A 17998-nucleotide genomic window follows, 5' to 3' on the forward strand; every position below is an offset into this window, starting at 1 on the left:
AACGGTACAGAATCGGAAACGAAAATTCACGAAAATGTATTAAAACTGTACCTCTTCTACTTGGACGTTCGATTTTGCTTTTAACGTCGTATCTCATTAAATTAAATGGAATGTTAATCATTTATCAACCGGCAATATGATCTATCGGAGCACTTTGTTATCGACGTCCCGTTGTAACTTATTCAGCAACCGAGATGAACGTAAAACTGTGTACGAAAAGTACATTTTTCGAACAATATGACGGTGGTGCTCGAATAACCGACAAAGGATTGAAGGATAATCGAAGTACGGTTGCATTATTTAGTTCCGGTGCGGGTTTCAATCGAAATCTCCAATGAAATTGCAAAATCTAGCACACTTAGTCAACAGTTTCGCGCGCAGAATATATATATATATCTGCTATCGGGCATCGAAGTTCTTAAAATCATTATCGAACCCATGCCCGCGATGGAATTCTTCGAAGAAACAATATTTGAGGTCTCGGATAAATTATGAGTCGAGGAAGGATCAGTCTGATCTATATCTTTTCATTCGATGATTAATCGTCCACGCTCGGCTTTTCAAAGATTCCGATTTCATCTCGATTTGGAGCGCGTCGTAAATAAAAAGTGACACGAAATTCACGGACTCACCCAATAGCGGCACGGCGTCCGACGTTGCTGGCATTGTCTCGGCGACCATATTCAGGAACACAGTAAGGGACAGGAGAATGGTTACTCCTGCAAAAGAGATTCGTTAATTCAAATAATTATCGCGTACACTTTGGCCCGGCAACCGGACGAGATTAATTCGCAACGGGTCCAGAGGTCCGCAGCTGGTGACCCTCGAGGTTCTCTAAACGTACCACCTTTGACCTCTTTACTCGACACGACCGATTGTGAATTTTTTATTTCGAGCGCCGCAGCAAAGATTCATGCTCATTTCTTCGCAATGAAATTAGACTCGAGGGATTTCTTTCATTTTAGAGATTTTTATAACATCGAATTATTCTACATATTTCGAACGTATGGAGCACGATGGTTCCAAGGGGGTCGAAAAGAATTTTCTAGGAACGATGGGGTCAGTTTTAGGCGGAATTATTATTTCTTTCAATGTAACGTTGATGTTTGCTAAATAAAAGACAGTATTTAAACAATATTAAGATCCCACTGTGCAGTTTCTGATTTCGAACGTGATTTTTTCTCGAAGGATTTGCATCCCGAAATGCATACACGGGTAATAGGAAAATATTCCAAGAACGCGGAAAGCAGATCGTTAAATTCCGACTGTTTGTCGATACATGAATGCCAATGATCGAGATCGACGCGACTGCAATCTCTCATGCATTCGATACGTTACGAGAACTTGACTGAATCTAATCACGTGTGCTGTTATAGAGTGCTTCGAAGCCTTCGAGGAATTGGAATTATGTAGCCATGCGATCTGAACTCGCCAAGAGAGAGTAAACATTAATATTCGAAGGGTAGGTCGAGCGTACGCGTCGTTTCGATCAAATAAATCATCTAAGTAAATAATATTTAGCATCTCTTTTTAACCGGCTTGATAACAATAACTTACCCAAAGAAAGCTTTTCGCCAGAATCGGGTGGCAAGGTGAATCCTAGAACAGCCATACTAGCGATCAGGACACATGGCACGATCAAGTTGAAGAAATAGTAAAGAGTCCGCCTTCTGATGATTACCACGAACGTAATATCTATGTACGGTTCCGGGCAGCAATTATAGTAAATTTCGTTCCTTTTTCCAGGCACTCCTGTAACAACAAACAACAAAATTATTCATACTTTACTTTTATTTTTAATCGCGTTTCAAAGTCGTATCAATTTTTCACATTATTTTGAACATTAAGCTGCTTCGTTTTAAAAAGTTGAAGAGGTCATTTTCTCTTTGTGAAGCTTGTCTTTCAGTCGCGATTCTGGATTAGATAATCTTCAGAATTTTTGTTCAAATTTCTTTTTTATTAATGAAAAAAAAAGTATTAACTTTCGAACGACGAATCTAGGTCTTCGCGGTCCAATGGAAATTTATTATTGCAAAGAGAATGTAGAAATCGGAAGATATTTAACAATTCATTCCTAAAAACGCAGCAGGCTTCATTTCGTTTTATTTTGTCCTGTCGTTATTTTGTTGGTTTCGATCATTCGTGGTTTTTCGATATCGATGTAAATTCGCATAGAAATTGATTTTACTCTTGCCAGAATCGAAAGCAACAAAATAAAGCTTTTCGACGAACGAAAAGTGCAACGTTTTTATTAAAATCTTCGTTAGTGAAGTTCGTATTAGGCAGAGAAATTGGAATAAATAAAGCGGAAAGGGGTCGAACCGCGGAGTGTTCAAAGCTGACAGTTTCAACTTGCAAGTAGGAAAAGCTCGCAGAAATAAAAGAGTAGTTCCGATAGCGATGACTCAACTATTTTATACAGAGTGCACCATGCACTTGAATTATCTCGAGCAACATACCGGAAGAGAGTCGGCGACTTTATTTTCAAGTGTTCCTTCAGTTGCAACCACATTTTCCTGCAGCTGAAGTCTCTTAAGATACATTTCTGCCAAGAGCTTCATAAGCTCTCTATATACCAACGTACATACTAATACTGTGCGCGTACGCATACCGGAAATAAAAGCCACACGCCCACGGAACGAAACGTTTGTACTATTTAAAATGTTTGTGAAACCGTCTAAGCCTCGCTACACGTTCGTAGATATAATATAAAATTCCAACAATAAGTAACCAAACTCGTGACTGATCTCTGTCTATCATGGTTTTATCATAACACTCTTACCATTCTGCATTTAGAGATTCGAAACAGTTTGTTTGGAATTGAATGTGTCTCCTACCATTCCCGCGTTAATCGAAAATAAATTACATTGTGAAATTAGAGTACAGTTCGTTTATACGCAGATTGTGTGCATAGGAGTGAAACGGTCAACATTGTCACGAAACAATTATTAATGTGTCGTTCTTCGTGCAGATAAATACCGGTTATCTATGCTTAGACACAAATCAACAGTAATTACATAGGAATTGTCTATTTGCTGTTACAATACGCGACAGTGATGAGGTCAGTATTGAATTTCTCTCTATTGATATGTCCTTAAAACAAATGCGTTTTAGGAAATTGCACATTGCACTTTGATTAGAATACAGATTTAACGACGTTCAGGCCTTGATGTTGAATTAATTATGTTGTTAAAGAAACTAAATAATAATTTGAGTTTTGGTACAGTTTCTAAATGTTACGTAAACCTCAGAAATATTACGAAGCAGCTGAAAATTTAAAGGAATTCACGAAAAAATGCTTCTTCCATTGATTTATCCACCTCGTTCTTTAATTATAATTTATACTAATTAAAAAAGTACATTTAAATAAACAAATTATTGTAAATAGATCACACAATGTTCACGATACAGTCGTACTTATTTTCTATTTAATCGAGTGTAAACTAAACGTCTCCACCAGTCTGTTGACAATTTCGCGGAAATAATGAACAGCCGAAGTTTGCAGAAAAGTAACGATGTAAATTTGCTTGCATTGAAAAAGCCGTCGATTCAGCGCAAACATTGCGCGAAATTCCGCAGTATGAAAGCAAATAATTCAACGAGGAACTGCGCTAATGGTACATTATTAAATGACTGTTATCTCGCGCCTAACAGTTTAAAACGTTTTAAAAACGCGAACGAAAAACTCTTTTTCTTAATTGGCCAGGTACAAGACGTTGTCTTCTTTCGTATCCATCGTGACTCAAAATTTATAATCATTTAATGCAAAATATTGGGAGTTTAATAATTACATAAATAAAACAAAAAAGGTAAAAGTTTCACAGCTTTTCATACGCGATACGATGACCAAAATGAATTTTTTCAATTTTCAATACCGATCGTGAAATATCAATGTCATTATTTTTTTTTTAAAACAATTGTTGAACAAATTGAACGATCAGTTACAGCGATACAGTCGATTTTACATTTAAAAAGTAAACGTGTATTAGCATTGTATGCACAATAGGGTTTCGTTGCAATCGAGATAATTAGAGCGATTTATACTCGGAGTACGGAGTTCCCATTAATGTTCGCTCTTGAACTCGAATATGTTAGTTTTGCATGTGGCTGCGATGAAAATTTGAATTAGACAAAGCCCCGGTAGTAAGATGCAGCTGCTGTTGACCTGCGAAACGATTGATCGTAGATCTATTATACTCCAGGGCTCGCTGGAGATTTTAGAATTGCTAATCGGCCGGGAATTGCTTTCACGCGGGCAAACTACTCGGGTAATGTTAGGGAACGGTATTCGATAAGGGTTGTAAAAACTCACCTAACAAATCCCACTCGCCGTTAGTAATGAAACTGCTGATGTCACCTCCGGCCTCGTCTTGCAATTGCAGATCCAACTGTTGACAATTTATTACGATTGATCGAACGAAAGTTACTCGAACAAAATTAATTTCTATTTTTAAGTAACATCCTTTGCAATCCCCACAGTTTAGATTTATCGTGTTGGAGAGGCGAACCATCGACTTGAAACTGTAGACAACTATGATCCTCATTGGACTTTGGAACTTGTAATTGTGTTTTCTTAGAATTTCTCGTTCTTTGAGACTCGAGAATCCCTGAATTCCTCTTTCCTCGTTTCTCGAGGTTCGGAGATTCTCGAATTCTTTTAGCCTTGCTTCTCGGCACCGGGGAATCTTATTTAAAAATTCTCGAGAATCCCTCGATGATATAATTAAATAATATAGTATTATTCTTGTTAAAAACCAGCCAATAAATGGGGCATAGAAAATCTGACGATACAAAATTTCGCTTTCTCCGAAAGGTGTTCGATAGAACCCAATAAAAATGCAATGAAAGGATGTTTATGTTTGGTAGTAAGAGAAATAGAGAGGAACGAACAAGTTCTTGGAATGCACGCGAAGTTTTAGACGCTTGTAGACGCGTGAGGCGAGTGTGTTGATGTACATGTGTGAAGGTAAGATTGTAGAACGATAGAAACTCGAGGGTCAGTGAGTGTAACGTCTAGAGAAATACTTTGGCTTTCTCGGCACGTTGTTATTTGTTTAGGTTCTTGTTTCTACTCTTGTTTACCTTGCCCTAGGGTCTTATGACATAAGAGGAGCAAGTAGAATGAGAAAGAGTAGGGGAGTGAGAACCTTGAAAAAAGAGGTTACATTTCGTCCTGGTTCAGCTCGAGAACTTTTCAGTGACTCGAGAGCCTACCAACGTCTAACATCTCAAGCTCATTTGGGGGACTCTGCCTTAGATTCGGCAATTGGAGAGTAAATTCTTGAATTTGTACACGGAATACCACGTGTTATTATTCGGCTAATAGATGATCGACAATTTATACGGGTAAATATTGTAAATTTATCTTCAATTATTCAATTTTTCCATGAAATTTTAGATCGATCGCTCTAATAATACTGTGAAAGTCCCGCCACGTTGAAAGTCTCGTGAAACATGGATTTAATTTCATATTATTAAAATTTATTTCTACTTTTTCTCTTTAAAGTCGAACTGATGATGTAATTGTATATTTTTCAGTGTACCAACATTTTGCGGTTTTGCGGAACATAGATTCGATTTCAACGTGGTAATATGCGTGGAAAACAAAGCTAGAATGAACATTTTACATATAAATCAGATTATTGCTACGTGAAACGAGTAATACGTGTATTGTTAGAGATCTATCTTTTAGACTCGTGAATCATTCGTATTAACACTAGAACTATCGACAATTATAGTGTATTTATTTATTAGTGTATAATTTTTTACAAGTTTTATTAGAAATTACGAATGGGTAAGTTTTACTGCTTTGGTAGTTCCAGTGTTAAGCATACTTTCAAGGTAGAATTTAAACATTTCTTACTGAAGTTTTAATTTCCTGCCAGCACTTTGTAGAGTATTGTTTAATTGGTATCGCTTTGGCAAGTATCTTTCTTGTTCGTCCGTCTTCCAAACTGAATTGTTGAACACAAAAAGATGCAAAGCGAGAGAAGGCGGGTTGAAAAAGAAAGACTATTTTGCATCTTGTTCGTTATTCACCGAATCGAATGCAACCGAAGAAAGCGTCCTGTATTTCGCTCCCCTCTATCTTGGCTCATTACTACTTCGTCCTGCTTATTGTCCTCCACAATGAACCCTCAAGCATTCTCAAATTCCGTCCCATCGTCCAATTCGCATCCTCAATTTTAATTATTCAAAATGTTCACGGGCGACAAATGAAGATAGGTCAGGCATTCTCGGTATCTTACGAAAGTACCAAATTACGGGCATCTCATCTCTCCTTCGATCGATGTCCCGACGATCTGGTCAAGTTTCATTTAACCCCGAAAATTCACGAATAATCCATGAATTTCACGAAGGCATCGATAACAATTTAATAACGTTATTCGCAGTCGTGATCGATCTTTTATTCCTTCTGTTATATCACACTGGAATATTTAAACTTCTAAATTAACCGAATTCTTGTACACCATATGATCGGGTATCTTATTCAGAACGATATCAATTTTCGTATCCAAACTTTTAATTAACGCGTGTATTTTCGATGGTCATTAAATTTAATTGTTAATGAGTTTCGTAATTCCGATTACCTGAAAGCCGTCGTACGTCCAGGAACCGAATTTCATTTCACAGCGTTGATCGTCAAAGGGGAACCAAGTAATGTCTATCTTGCAAGTGCTCTTGAATATACCAGGCGGTACATATAAGCAGGTCCCATTGTTCTTCACGACGACGTTCGTTGGATAAGTGCCGTCGAACCCTTCATCCGCGCTGTAACGAACAATCGTTAATGTTAAACGCTATTCCATTGATTTTTAAACGACGTTTGCGATCTCACTAGACCCCGATTAAGGGCTGAAGGCGAGAGAATTAAGTCATGATTCATTAAGCTTAGACATCCAAAGGGTACCGAATGAATATTCAAAGTAGATATTGTGTTTATCCAATGCAAAAGCATCGCTTTCCATAATCAGAAAAAGTGAACGTGGTTCGTAGAAAAGATAAGTTCAAATAAAACAGTAATTTAATCGTCTTTACTTCTCATGGAAAGTCTCTTTTATGTTTACGATTGCATTTAACGTGGAAACAGGAAAGTGACATTTTCTATTCTTATATTCTATATATAAATAAACTTCAGTAGGAATGAACGTCACTCAATTTTACACTCGTTACAATAATAGATAAGTTGATTCGGTACAAACGTCTTCAATTTCTGTTATATTAGTTCGGATGGTTTATTGTCAAGTACCTGTTATCGAGTAACAAATTACTCTTGCTTACGCTACATCAACGTAGCCTCGACATGGCAAGTTAATTATAGAAAACACCATCGTGCTGCTTTGTTGTAGCTCTACTCCAGTTACTTGACAATGCCGTTGCATTATTTCGTTGCATTCTACTTACAATGACATCGTGATGCATAGTCGTAGTCGAATTCTACGCGAACTTGTCATATCATTATTAAGAACCTGTCGTTTTCTAGACGTAGTAACGGTATTGCTTAGTTTCCAAGCTTCGAACGACATTCATAATGAATAGATGGAGCTACGAAGGAAGCAATAACATTGATCTATCGACAACCGATTGCTCGAAGCTTTTTTGTTTTACTATAATTCCCTCATTCCCCTTACTTTATTTATCGTAATATATTTTTCAATCGTACTGTTATTGATGTTATACGCCATTTTGCACGGCGAAGGTACGAAATTATCAAATTAATTATTGTCTTTTTGTGGAAGTGATGACTCGTAGCATAGTACAAAATTACTTCATTGCAATCTTATTCGATCTATAAACAAAGGAATAATACAACAAACAATAACGATACAATTTCGCGTCAATCAATCGTTGACAATTACGCGTTACGAAGATTCGCATTTCATCATAATTTGTGCTTTATTAAGCATGAAATTTGCTTTCAAACGATACCACGCTTTTCGAAACTTTATAATAAATTTACTTAAAATATAACTATTCCTTTTGTAAAATTGATCAATCCCTTTGCTGCAACGTAAACTAATATATTCTATAAATTAATTGCGTTTAAATTTTGGCCAGTTTCATCAAAAACATTAAATTCTGGGTCGTGTGCCAAATTATACTTATTTCACGGAAGTTGCGTAAATAACGTGGGACTAAAGGGCTCGCGGAATATAAAGTTTCACAAAGGCGAAGTAATTTTTAAAACGGAGTCCGAGAAAAGCGATTCTTTCAGGGTCCTTTGTAGATGAACCAATTTCATTTTTACAAGCAGGATCCCTATTTTCGGACACGATCAACCATGTCACCGGGTACACCGGACGAAGGACGAATCTTTTCCAGGACCATTGGATCCATAAATTCGGTTGTTCAAGTATTCCCGTGCATAGTCAAATATGATCCGCAAAGAAACGAATCGGGGGCTTGTAAAGTGAGTAAACGTTCCCGGCGGACGTTTGGGATTTCGCCTAAAAACGCGACCCCCGACAACGTCCTGATTTTCATAACAATTTCATCGTGCAGTGAAACGCTCTAGCGCCTCCGACTTTTCTCTCTATTTATATTCATAATTGCGAGCAACTCGAACGGAAAATTCGCCGGATGACCCGGAGAATCACTGGAGTATCGTTAATGAATGTCACGAAACTTCGAAGAACCGGCGAATCGTTTATTCTCAATTATTGTTTCTGTCCCGTTCCACCTTAAGGAACAGCTCACAGGGAAATATGATTTTGAATGGGATGCATCAGGACGATTCTACGGAGCACGGATATAAGGCGGGTGAATGGTATACATAATATACTCTAGCATCCAGGCGACTAAGGATTGGTTGGAAGCCGGCCAGTTGGCCGCAACCCAATCCGTTATTTCATTCTTTTTGAATCCTCCCTCTGTACCACCTCGTACTCACCCTGCTGCCCTGCCACACCCACCAACACGACCGCCACCCTCTCCCTTTGCTCGCCCACCCCCCTCTCCCCCCTTCACACCACACTGCACTCTGTGCTTGCACGTTTCTTTCTGCCGCATGCTAAATTCGCATAAGCGGCGACCCCTTTGACGACGGAAATTAAATTCCCATCGAAGCTTCTGAGCTTTCAAGGATGATAATGTGCGCGCAGCTTCGGCACGATTGTATTTATGCGCGCCGACCGAGTAATGAATTAGTATCGATTTACGTTTAAATGTTGCGCCTGTAACTTGCAGTGTTTGTCCTGTGGAACTCGTTCCAAGTAGACGTAATCCACGATCATTTTGCAAATTGAACGGGTGCCCGTTGCAATTAAATCGCTCGTCTGGAATCAATTCCGTCCCCCGCCATCGATTTTGCAATTTTATAAATTGTTTATCTTGCCGCGAAGAACTTTTCCCGGTTAAATGGAATTTTACTCTCGTTCGATCGACCTTGCAATATACAGGCAAGTATAGAATACTATTGTCAGGATTATCGAATTTTTCAATATTTAAGACACCCCCTATCTATAAATCCAAAACGATGTACATATGTTTTGTTTCACGCGTCAGGTGTGGTTTGTCAAAATGTTATTTTTGTTACAGTGATTACTATGACAATAAATTTTGCAAAAAATTTGAAACAATAGGAGCGATTTATCAAAATTTTATGAAATTTAGTATGCTCATTAAATGTCATTAAATTTTTTGCTATTTAAGCAATTTTAAATCTTGAAATATAATACCGGAAAAGTTCTTCGATAACGTAGGATAGTTTTCATTAATTTAAAGTGTTTTTTAAAGGCAGTACCACGCTTCACAATTCAATAGATAATCTTTGTTATTTTGTCGTTTCGTTGCTTCGTATGGTACGGATAAAAAATTTGATATTCATTGGTTTTTACGATAACCCTCGAAGCGAAATACAAAAACGAAAAAAAATACATTTTGAGCGATAGCACGTTTGTTTGACTATTCCGAACGAATTTATTTGTTGTCTACATTATTCAAAAGTCCCTTCGATTTCAAATCACCGTATTCACAAATATTCCAACTTCCCAAACAAGCTTTGTCTTCTTTCTCCATTTTCCTAAATAGTAAATTCAATTTTCGCGTTCCCGGACTCCCTTTTTGCTTTCTTTCCTAGGCCGTGTTAGCACGCGTAAGCGAAAGGGATGAAAAACAATTGCGAAAACGTAGTACGTTCGCGGGTAATTAAATTTTAAAAGCAATCAGGCTCACGCCGAACAAATGCAAGAAAAAAATCGTTCGATGTTAAAGCAATGCCGAGAGAGTAAAGAAAGATTCTGTTAACCGTGGAAGAAATAAATTTTTCATCCGGAACGACCTTAATCTTATTTCTGGCCGAACGTGCCCCACAAAATTCGACCGCAAACGAGGCCCACGTATATTGAAGAGCATCAACAATTTACGGTAATTCCATTCGGCGACGATGCTCCAATAAACTTGGACGCAAATTCAATACGCTTCCGTTCGCATCTTGAAAGAACTTCATTTCATAAATATCGTACCGCCTGTTCGTGCCAGCCTCCTATCGTGGTTTTCTGACGATCGACAGCCAACGCGCGTCATATACACATGTAGATCCATGGTCGTTCGTATTTGTGCGAGTCAAGTCCGCCCAGGTAAATAGTTTCGGTTCATCAACCTTCAACCCTTTCCACAGCACTCCACGGCCCCGTGTTCGAGGTACACAGGAAGCCGGAAAATCGGAAGGCAGGAGGGGCGCATCCGTGATTGGGGTTGTAGGTACGGATGGAAAAAGGGGCGATCCTGGGAGGGGGGGTTGCAATTGGGTCTTTTGTGTCACGCCATCATCCGAGTTTTGCGATCGTCAGACAGCCAAAAAGAGACGAACCAGACTCGTAAACGGAACAACATTTAAGTGGAAACGAGTGACCCGGCGGTACGTGCAGTTTACACGGAATTCGAGACAGAGTCGCAATTTCATACATCGCTTTAACGAATCGGCGTTCGTGCAAATCGGTTTCACGGAATTACAGGAAACAAGAACGCGTGGATCATTTTCGTGTAACGATTTATTTCCACTCACTTTGTTCCCTCGTTTCCAAGGGTAATATCCACCCAATTTGTTCGAATCCTGTCGACTAGCTGTGACACGAATCTCGCGGTATTTTTAATAAACAGATTAGAGTCGATTTCTTTCGCTACAAATGGATTTATCTTGTTATCTCAGTGTATATTCTTAATTGTTGTGTCCAAGATTTTCATATTTTAATTTTTTTTTCTGAATAAGAATATTATTATTAACGATCAATATAAATTCGTGCTTTGATAGAACTTGTTTGTAAGTTACAATTCTGATATGAAAAGAGAAAAAGAGTTTAAATTTTCTTGATCACACGAACAAACATTTTCTAACAATAATACAAATTTATTGTATTAATTATTAATCAAGTGGTAGCATATAAAAATATTGTTATCAGAGAATAGTTATGAAACGTTTAAGAATCGTCCGAATCTATGGATTCGTGCAAAGGATTTTCAAGGAGTTGGAAAACATCATTGCGAATTAAATAGCTAGTTGAACCGAGACACCATTGTCGATTTGAAACTCCGCTGTGCAAGTGGCACTGCAAATATAACTCCATTATTACACGACATTTGGCAAAGCCACTGCTGGTAGATAGTTCTCGAAAATGTTCACGGACTCAGCGTATCAGACGAGATTCTCCTGTCGTTCGAAGTAAAAAATCGTTTCGTACCTCCAGCCAAACTACTTTCCACTTGTGTCTTTCCATTAAACACGCTAGTCGTGAAAATCTTTCGACCTTTTGGACATTTTATTGAAATTTTTTCAAATCATAGTGTGTTACTTCATAGCATTTCTAATGCCATTGTTTAGAACTTCGCAAATATTTAAGTTCCAAGTCCTCCGGTAGTGACAACAGTAAAAGTACCCATTTACTTGATTGCAGGTACAATTTGTTACTAAATTGTCTGTGTTTCGTATTATTTGCGTTTACCCTCTACCATTTCGATTCTCGAGGACACGAATATGTGAAACATTTTTGCGAGCTGTCGAGTGATATTGAAACGAGTGATTTCTCAAAGAGACGCTCGTTTCATCGAACAGCAAGTAGCACACTTGAGACATTCAACACGCTGAAGCACTAATTTTGATAATAGTTCCAAATATTCGATGTCTCCTCGTTGATGTATAGCTCTTGTGGCGCAGCACTGTACGCGGTCAGATCTGAAATTGCGCACTGGCGACCGCATTTTCCGACGTACTGCGGAATGACTATCGTCTGTCAGCCAAAAACAATACGTTTTCAATATTTGCTTAAATACCCTAGCTATTGTCATCTCCTATTTCGTATCCACCCAATAATGAGAATAAGCCACTTCATCATCCACCAATTTTCGATCCAGTATTATCCTGATTCTTTAAATTCGTTGAAAAAATTAACAGATCTTTGTAACAAGTTGTTCTAAAATATTCAAGCACCTACATAGCAATGTTCGAAACGTACACCCGGAAGAAACAAATCTCGAATAAACGATCAAGTAATTGAATTTAAACGGTGGTACGAGTATCGTGAGCTTTGCGTTAAACGAAGAGATGGAATCGATTATTTTTTGCAATGAGATACAATACCAAACGTTCGATAAAGGGGAAAGAGTACGGTAGAACGCGTCGCGTGCACGTGTACGGGTCATTCTTGGACGAACCGCGTGCAATAATTTATTTCGAGCCATACGTATGTATTTCATTCAGAATGCACGGAATGAATTCCACCTGCTCGATTGTATCTATGATATCTCTGGCACTGTTCGCGCCCGGAGACCTGAAAACCACTTAATCTTCGTCGAATGGAAAGGGAGCGGGGGTATGGGAAACCGATGGATAGAGGCTGCTAGGCATTTGGAATTGCATTCTACCGAATCACACTTTCCGCCAACAATTACTGATATATTGTCCGACGTCCTGGAAACGGATCTCTCAATACCTAATTACTGGAAAGTCATGCAATCATGACCGGTCAAACTGATTTAGACCTCGTAGTGACCGTTACCTGGCCCCCTTTCCTTTGGATTTGGTTGGCCGCATTCCGGTGAAAACGGTAATTGAAGCGCTTCGAAATATTACCGTCCTCGTGTGACTTAACGCTATTTATATTTGAGCACCTGTAGCGAACCGTTTGTTAAGGGAATATTTGTCCGAACTCGGGAAACCCTGGGGTCAGAGATATTTATGAGAAACAATGCTTAAACACCCTTGCAATAACTTCTATCGCAAGTATTAGATTTATGCATAAGTTCCTGTTTGAAGAGAATGTGTTTTGATAGAGTCATCTTTCGACTATGATTTGCATTACTGGCCGAATTTGTCACAAGTGGAACGATAATATACGTTATGACAGGGTTATTAAAGTTTATTTTATCAGACGCGGTATCAACGTGACGTCAAGTATTCGACAGTATTTATAATACAATTAATTTAAAACGCTTTTAATGCAACGATTTAACACAATTTAATAATATGTGATATTTGACGAAAGTAGGTAGCCAATAATTTAAATGTTAGATCGTCGTATCTTAAAGTCTCGCGTGTCATTGTGTTTACGCACTCTCAATTTCTCGCTAGCTCGTTGTTCCATCGACACTAGCTGATAAAACACTGACCTCTCATTTGTTTCATTTGTCGCACCTTGCAACAGTGAACCAAGGTGAGGGCACCGATTGTTTCTACTTTGCTAGGACAAAACACTCGTACATTAGAAAGATATGCACACACGTACTTTAGAACGTCGTGCTTCGTATGAATTCCTCTTATTTCGGGTGGCAACAATTCATTCGTGTGCTTTTTGTGCGAGAGACGATTCAAAATTAATTCTCCTATATTTCCAAGTATAAACGATCAATGTTTGTACATACGAAATCAGGTATTACGGTGATATTTATGATCGCATCTTTTATTTAACGTGACAGGCAATACCTATATTTTAATTTCAAAATTTCGGGGGTTGAAGTAATTTTGACATGTTCTATGTGTAATACCTTTGTATAATGCAGAGGTTCGAAGGGCAGTTAATTCCTAATATTGATTGATACATTTATTTTTTAAACAAGAATCAGAATAAATTCTTATTTTACTATCGCTTCGTATCGAATGAATCATGAATGTATTAAAATATTCAGCGACAGAAATCAACTCTGATCGTGAAAGTCCACCTGTACATAAGTACAGTTTTTTCCCATCGTTAAAACTAGGTTGTAACGTGGAGAGTTCTAATTTTAGCTAGAAAAATTGAATTTTCGTTGACTACGCGACGCGTGAACACGACGATACACTGTAACGTTGAACGTGCAGAGGCCAAAGTACAATAAAGCTCAGGCTATCCGACAGATTTGGGTGACCGCATATCGATTAGTACGGCAATCGAAACACTATAAAAGTTCAGACATCGACGTACCGCAGGGTCGGTGTTGATTACGTGGCCGCAAACAAGACAGGGTTAGTGACTAAAGGAAGAATCGCGGGGGGATGAGGCCCCCAAACATGGGCCGAACGGGGGGTCCAGGAATAGGATTTAATCTGCTTTGGCTTGAATTTCAAAATACGCGATGGCTAATGCATATTGCCTTTGGCTCGGTTCCAAATTTCCTATGCAGTCGAACCACCCCAGCACTCGTATATTCCTCTCCTCTCCTCTGTCTGCTCCACTGTGCCGCCAAACGGTTCCCTCCATCGCGAATGTAAACTCATTTTGTCACGCATTAAGCTCTGCATCCTTCTAACCCCGAATCTCATCCGCCCTCGCGCTATTTCAAACGATATTTATGCCATTAATCGAATATCTGATTTATATGCGCCTGCACACCACCTGCCCCGTACCGAACAGTGTCTATGACGGTGACCTAATATCGAGCCACTGACATGGCTCCAACCATTCCCGGAAGTCGGTCGTACGAAATGAAATCCTGACCGTGGATGCACGCTTGTTCACGGTTACCTCCTGGACCGTGCAATTTTGACGAGATTTACTTATCATTTCGCGCGTATAACTTAACGAAACGTATACAGTAGTCCCACGATTATGCTTGCAGATTTAAACTGTTTACCAACTTGCTTTACAACATACAACGAAAGATACAATTGCAGGATGTCCATTATAATACGCCTTTCTTTGGTTAGAGGAATTTAATATGATACACGAGGGCCACTGAAATGTTATAACACTTTTACATTATCCTTCGTTTACAAAATATTGAATATAAAGTAACTTCCATCTCTTTTAGATATACAGGGTGTTCAGCCATCTCTAGGAAAAATTTTAATGGGAAATTATTGTGGCCAAAATAAGACGAAAATCAAGAATATTAATTTGTTGATTGAGGCTTCATTAAAAAGTTATTATACAAGTAGACCTTAAATCCAATGTATTTTTTTGGCCCACTTTTCTGGGGCTCTAGAGCTCCATTAATACGCATTGTTTAAATTTTGAATCATTAAAATCCTTCAATCCGTCCAGAAGTTATGATCTTTTAAAGATATGCATGAAATTTCAGTGAAACATGTCAACGGTATGGTCAGACATACAGTATTTTCGGTAAAGAATTTTTTTCTCGAAAGTGCGTAGGATTTCGGGGGTATGGCTACTGACCTAAAATGATTATAATTGACCCTCGCAACAGAAAATAATTTTTTCAAAACGATTTGAAAAATTTTTTTTTCATCGAAATATTTAGGCAACTACTCGAATTTTTTTCTCGAAAATGCGTAGGATTTCGGGTATATGTCTATTGACCAAAAATGATTGTAATTGACCCTCGCAACGAAAAATAATTTTTCCAGAATGATTTGAAATTTTTTAATTTAATTTTTTAATAACATTTTAACGAAGCCTCAATCAAGATATTGATATTCTTGATTTTCATCTCATTTTGGCCTCTTGAATCTCTACGTTTACATTGATCACTAGAAAGTAACCGGCTACGATGTATTATAGGAAACGAACGAAAAGTCGATTAGTGACGATTGAATTGTCGCCGGAACAGATGGAACAAGCTTAATGTGTTTAGGGTCATTTGTTCCGGCCGGGAAACGACCGGCTGCACTCTATTTTCATCTGGAGAATGTTAATGATTGCGTTTCTGCACCCCATGCATTGTGTCCTGCATATGGCATAAGAACTACCCTAATAAATATCCCAACGTCCACAGTTCTCTGTTCAATGTTGCTACTACACGTGTCACATAATTTATATGATTTTTATTTTCTGATCTATGAAAAAAGAAATTACTTTAATTGAGAGATTACAATCGCGTTCTGATTATTAAACAAAATTTACTTTTCCTTTTTAATAAAGTAAACAATGACGAATAACAGCGAAATATAATTCGGTCACAAATTTTGTTTGGATGCTTTTTGTAATGTGCAATCATGACGAATCACACTGTCGAATTCAACTTTACAGTAAAATAGAATATAGTCCAAACTAAATTTATCGATTAACAAAATGTAAATAGCTTTACTTGTTGAATAAATGGCAGAGTTTGACTGCTCAAAGCAGAAGTTTGAGGATTAAATGTATTCCCATTTGAAACTTCAAAGCAGAGTTAAAGACGTAACTTAATTTTAACCAATTAAAACGAGTTTACGTTTTATTGAATGGTTCAAGAGGTGACTCGAGCAGTACAAAGGGTTAACATTCATTTAAAGATATAAAAAATTCGTAAATTTGAATTGGCAAATCTTTGTTTAATATTTACGACGTCTACGCTGAGGTTTGCCGGACAGTTGCAAATAACGACTGTACGCGACTTGGGAACAATAAAAAAAAAAAAACATGTGCGAGGTACAATAGTCGCATCAGGATTCAATATATTCTTCGAAAGACCGTCCTGTGGCGCGGTTCCTAAAATCAATAAATCCTGCACTTCATTAATTCCTTTTCTCTCGTGGTATTTGCCAACGTTGCTCGTGGCCTAATTAACGAATCTCGTGCTACGCTTTGGATACAAAGTTAGCAATCGTCAAGCGTTGAACTACGCCCGATAGAATAGAAACAGAGCGTAGTCATTTAATCCGAGCGCGCAAGTCGCCAATTAATAATATCAATAAATGATGACGCGTGTATCGCTTCGTTGAAATATTTCATGCGTATTTGTCCCTCTTTCGAGCACTCTCGAGCGTGTCCTACGTTTCTTCGACGAATCAATTTATTATCCGTGGCCTTAAACGAAGCACGAATTTTAAAGAGCGTTTCATTGAACTTTTGAGCCTGAAACGCGAGCAGTTACAAAAAGAGATTCGAAACGATAATAAAATCATTGTACAGAGCGTATTCGACAGTAGCAATGGATTAATTACTATATACGTATACACGATCGTGTATTAGCAATAATTTATGTAGACATGGGTAACTTGACATTTATGATGCAGCGTTGTAGTTAGAAAAGTGAAACTTTTACTTATCGTTCGGACCATTTGGTTTAATTGCAGTTCTGTGGGCACATTTTTCTCTTAAATAAATCTAATATATTTCATATATATATCATAATTTTGTATTTTGTGGATATAGCCCGTCAAAATTGAATTTGAACGGACAAATAGTGCGGTCGAAAGTCCTCATTATCATTTGACGAGTTAATGGATAGTATTTTAGTACTCAATGCATTAACAATAATATGAAAATGGTATCGGTGGTATTGTATGTTTCGTGTGTCTGTTGTGTTGATTTTCGGTCTATCCTGTTAACAGTTTTGTTTTGGTCGTTTGTTAAAAACTCCAACGTCGTCGCAGGATTGCACATAAATCAGTTATTCCAAGTTAAATAAATCACTGTCGACCCAATGAATTTTATCTTTTAGCTTTTCACTTTTCAGCAAGAAAACTTCACTCCGACATTCAACGGCGTATACACGACGCGAAGAGTGTGTTTTCAGCAAACCAGTGATACCCAAAAGTTTCTCATTCCCGTTCCCATTCCAGTTTGCGCAAAACATAAAATTTAACATTTCGTTTTGCTCGGCCGAGAGGAAAAGAATATTATAACGGAAAAATAGAAAAAAGTGA

At 38.0% G+C, this 17998-nt stretch overlaps 1 protein-coding gene across 2 annotated transcripts in view; it reads right to left on the minus strand.

Annotated features, from left to right (window-relative positions):
• Nucleotides 1-17998, minus strand: part of LOC122396938 (neuronal acetylcholine receptor subunit alpha-7-like) — a 180732-nt gene that overhangs the window by 5241 nt on the left and 157493 nt on the right. For both annotated transcript variants that reach the window (XM_043395733.1, XM_043395732.1), the window contains exons 5-8: nt 6591-6771; nt 4313-4388; nt 1558-1752; nt 633-719 (exon numbers count right to left, since the gene is read on the minus strand). In XM_043395733.1, the coding sequence (XP_043251668.1) occupies nt 633-719; nt 1558-1752; nt 4313-4388; nt 6591-6771 (539 nt within the window). The remainder of the gene's footprint in view (nt 1-632; nt 720-1557; nt 1753-4312; nt 4389-6590; nt 6772-17998) is intronic.

Source organism: Colletes gigas, unplaced genomic scaffold (genome assembly GCF_013123115.1).
Source record: "Colletes gigas isolate AHSC1104 unplaced genomic scaffold, ASM1312311v1 Colletes_gigas_Sc00008, whole genome shotgun sequence".
Taxonomy (NCBI): domain Eukaryota; kingdom Metazoa; phylum Arthropoda; class Insecta; order Hymenoptera; family Colletidae; genus Colletes; species Colletes gigas.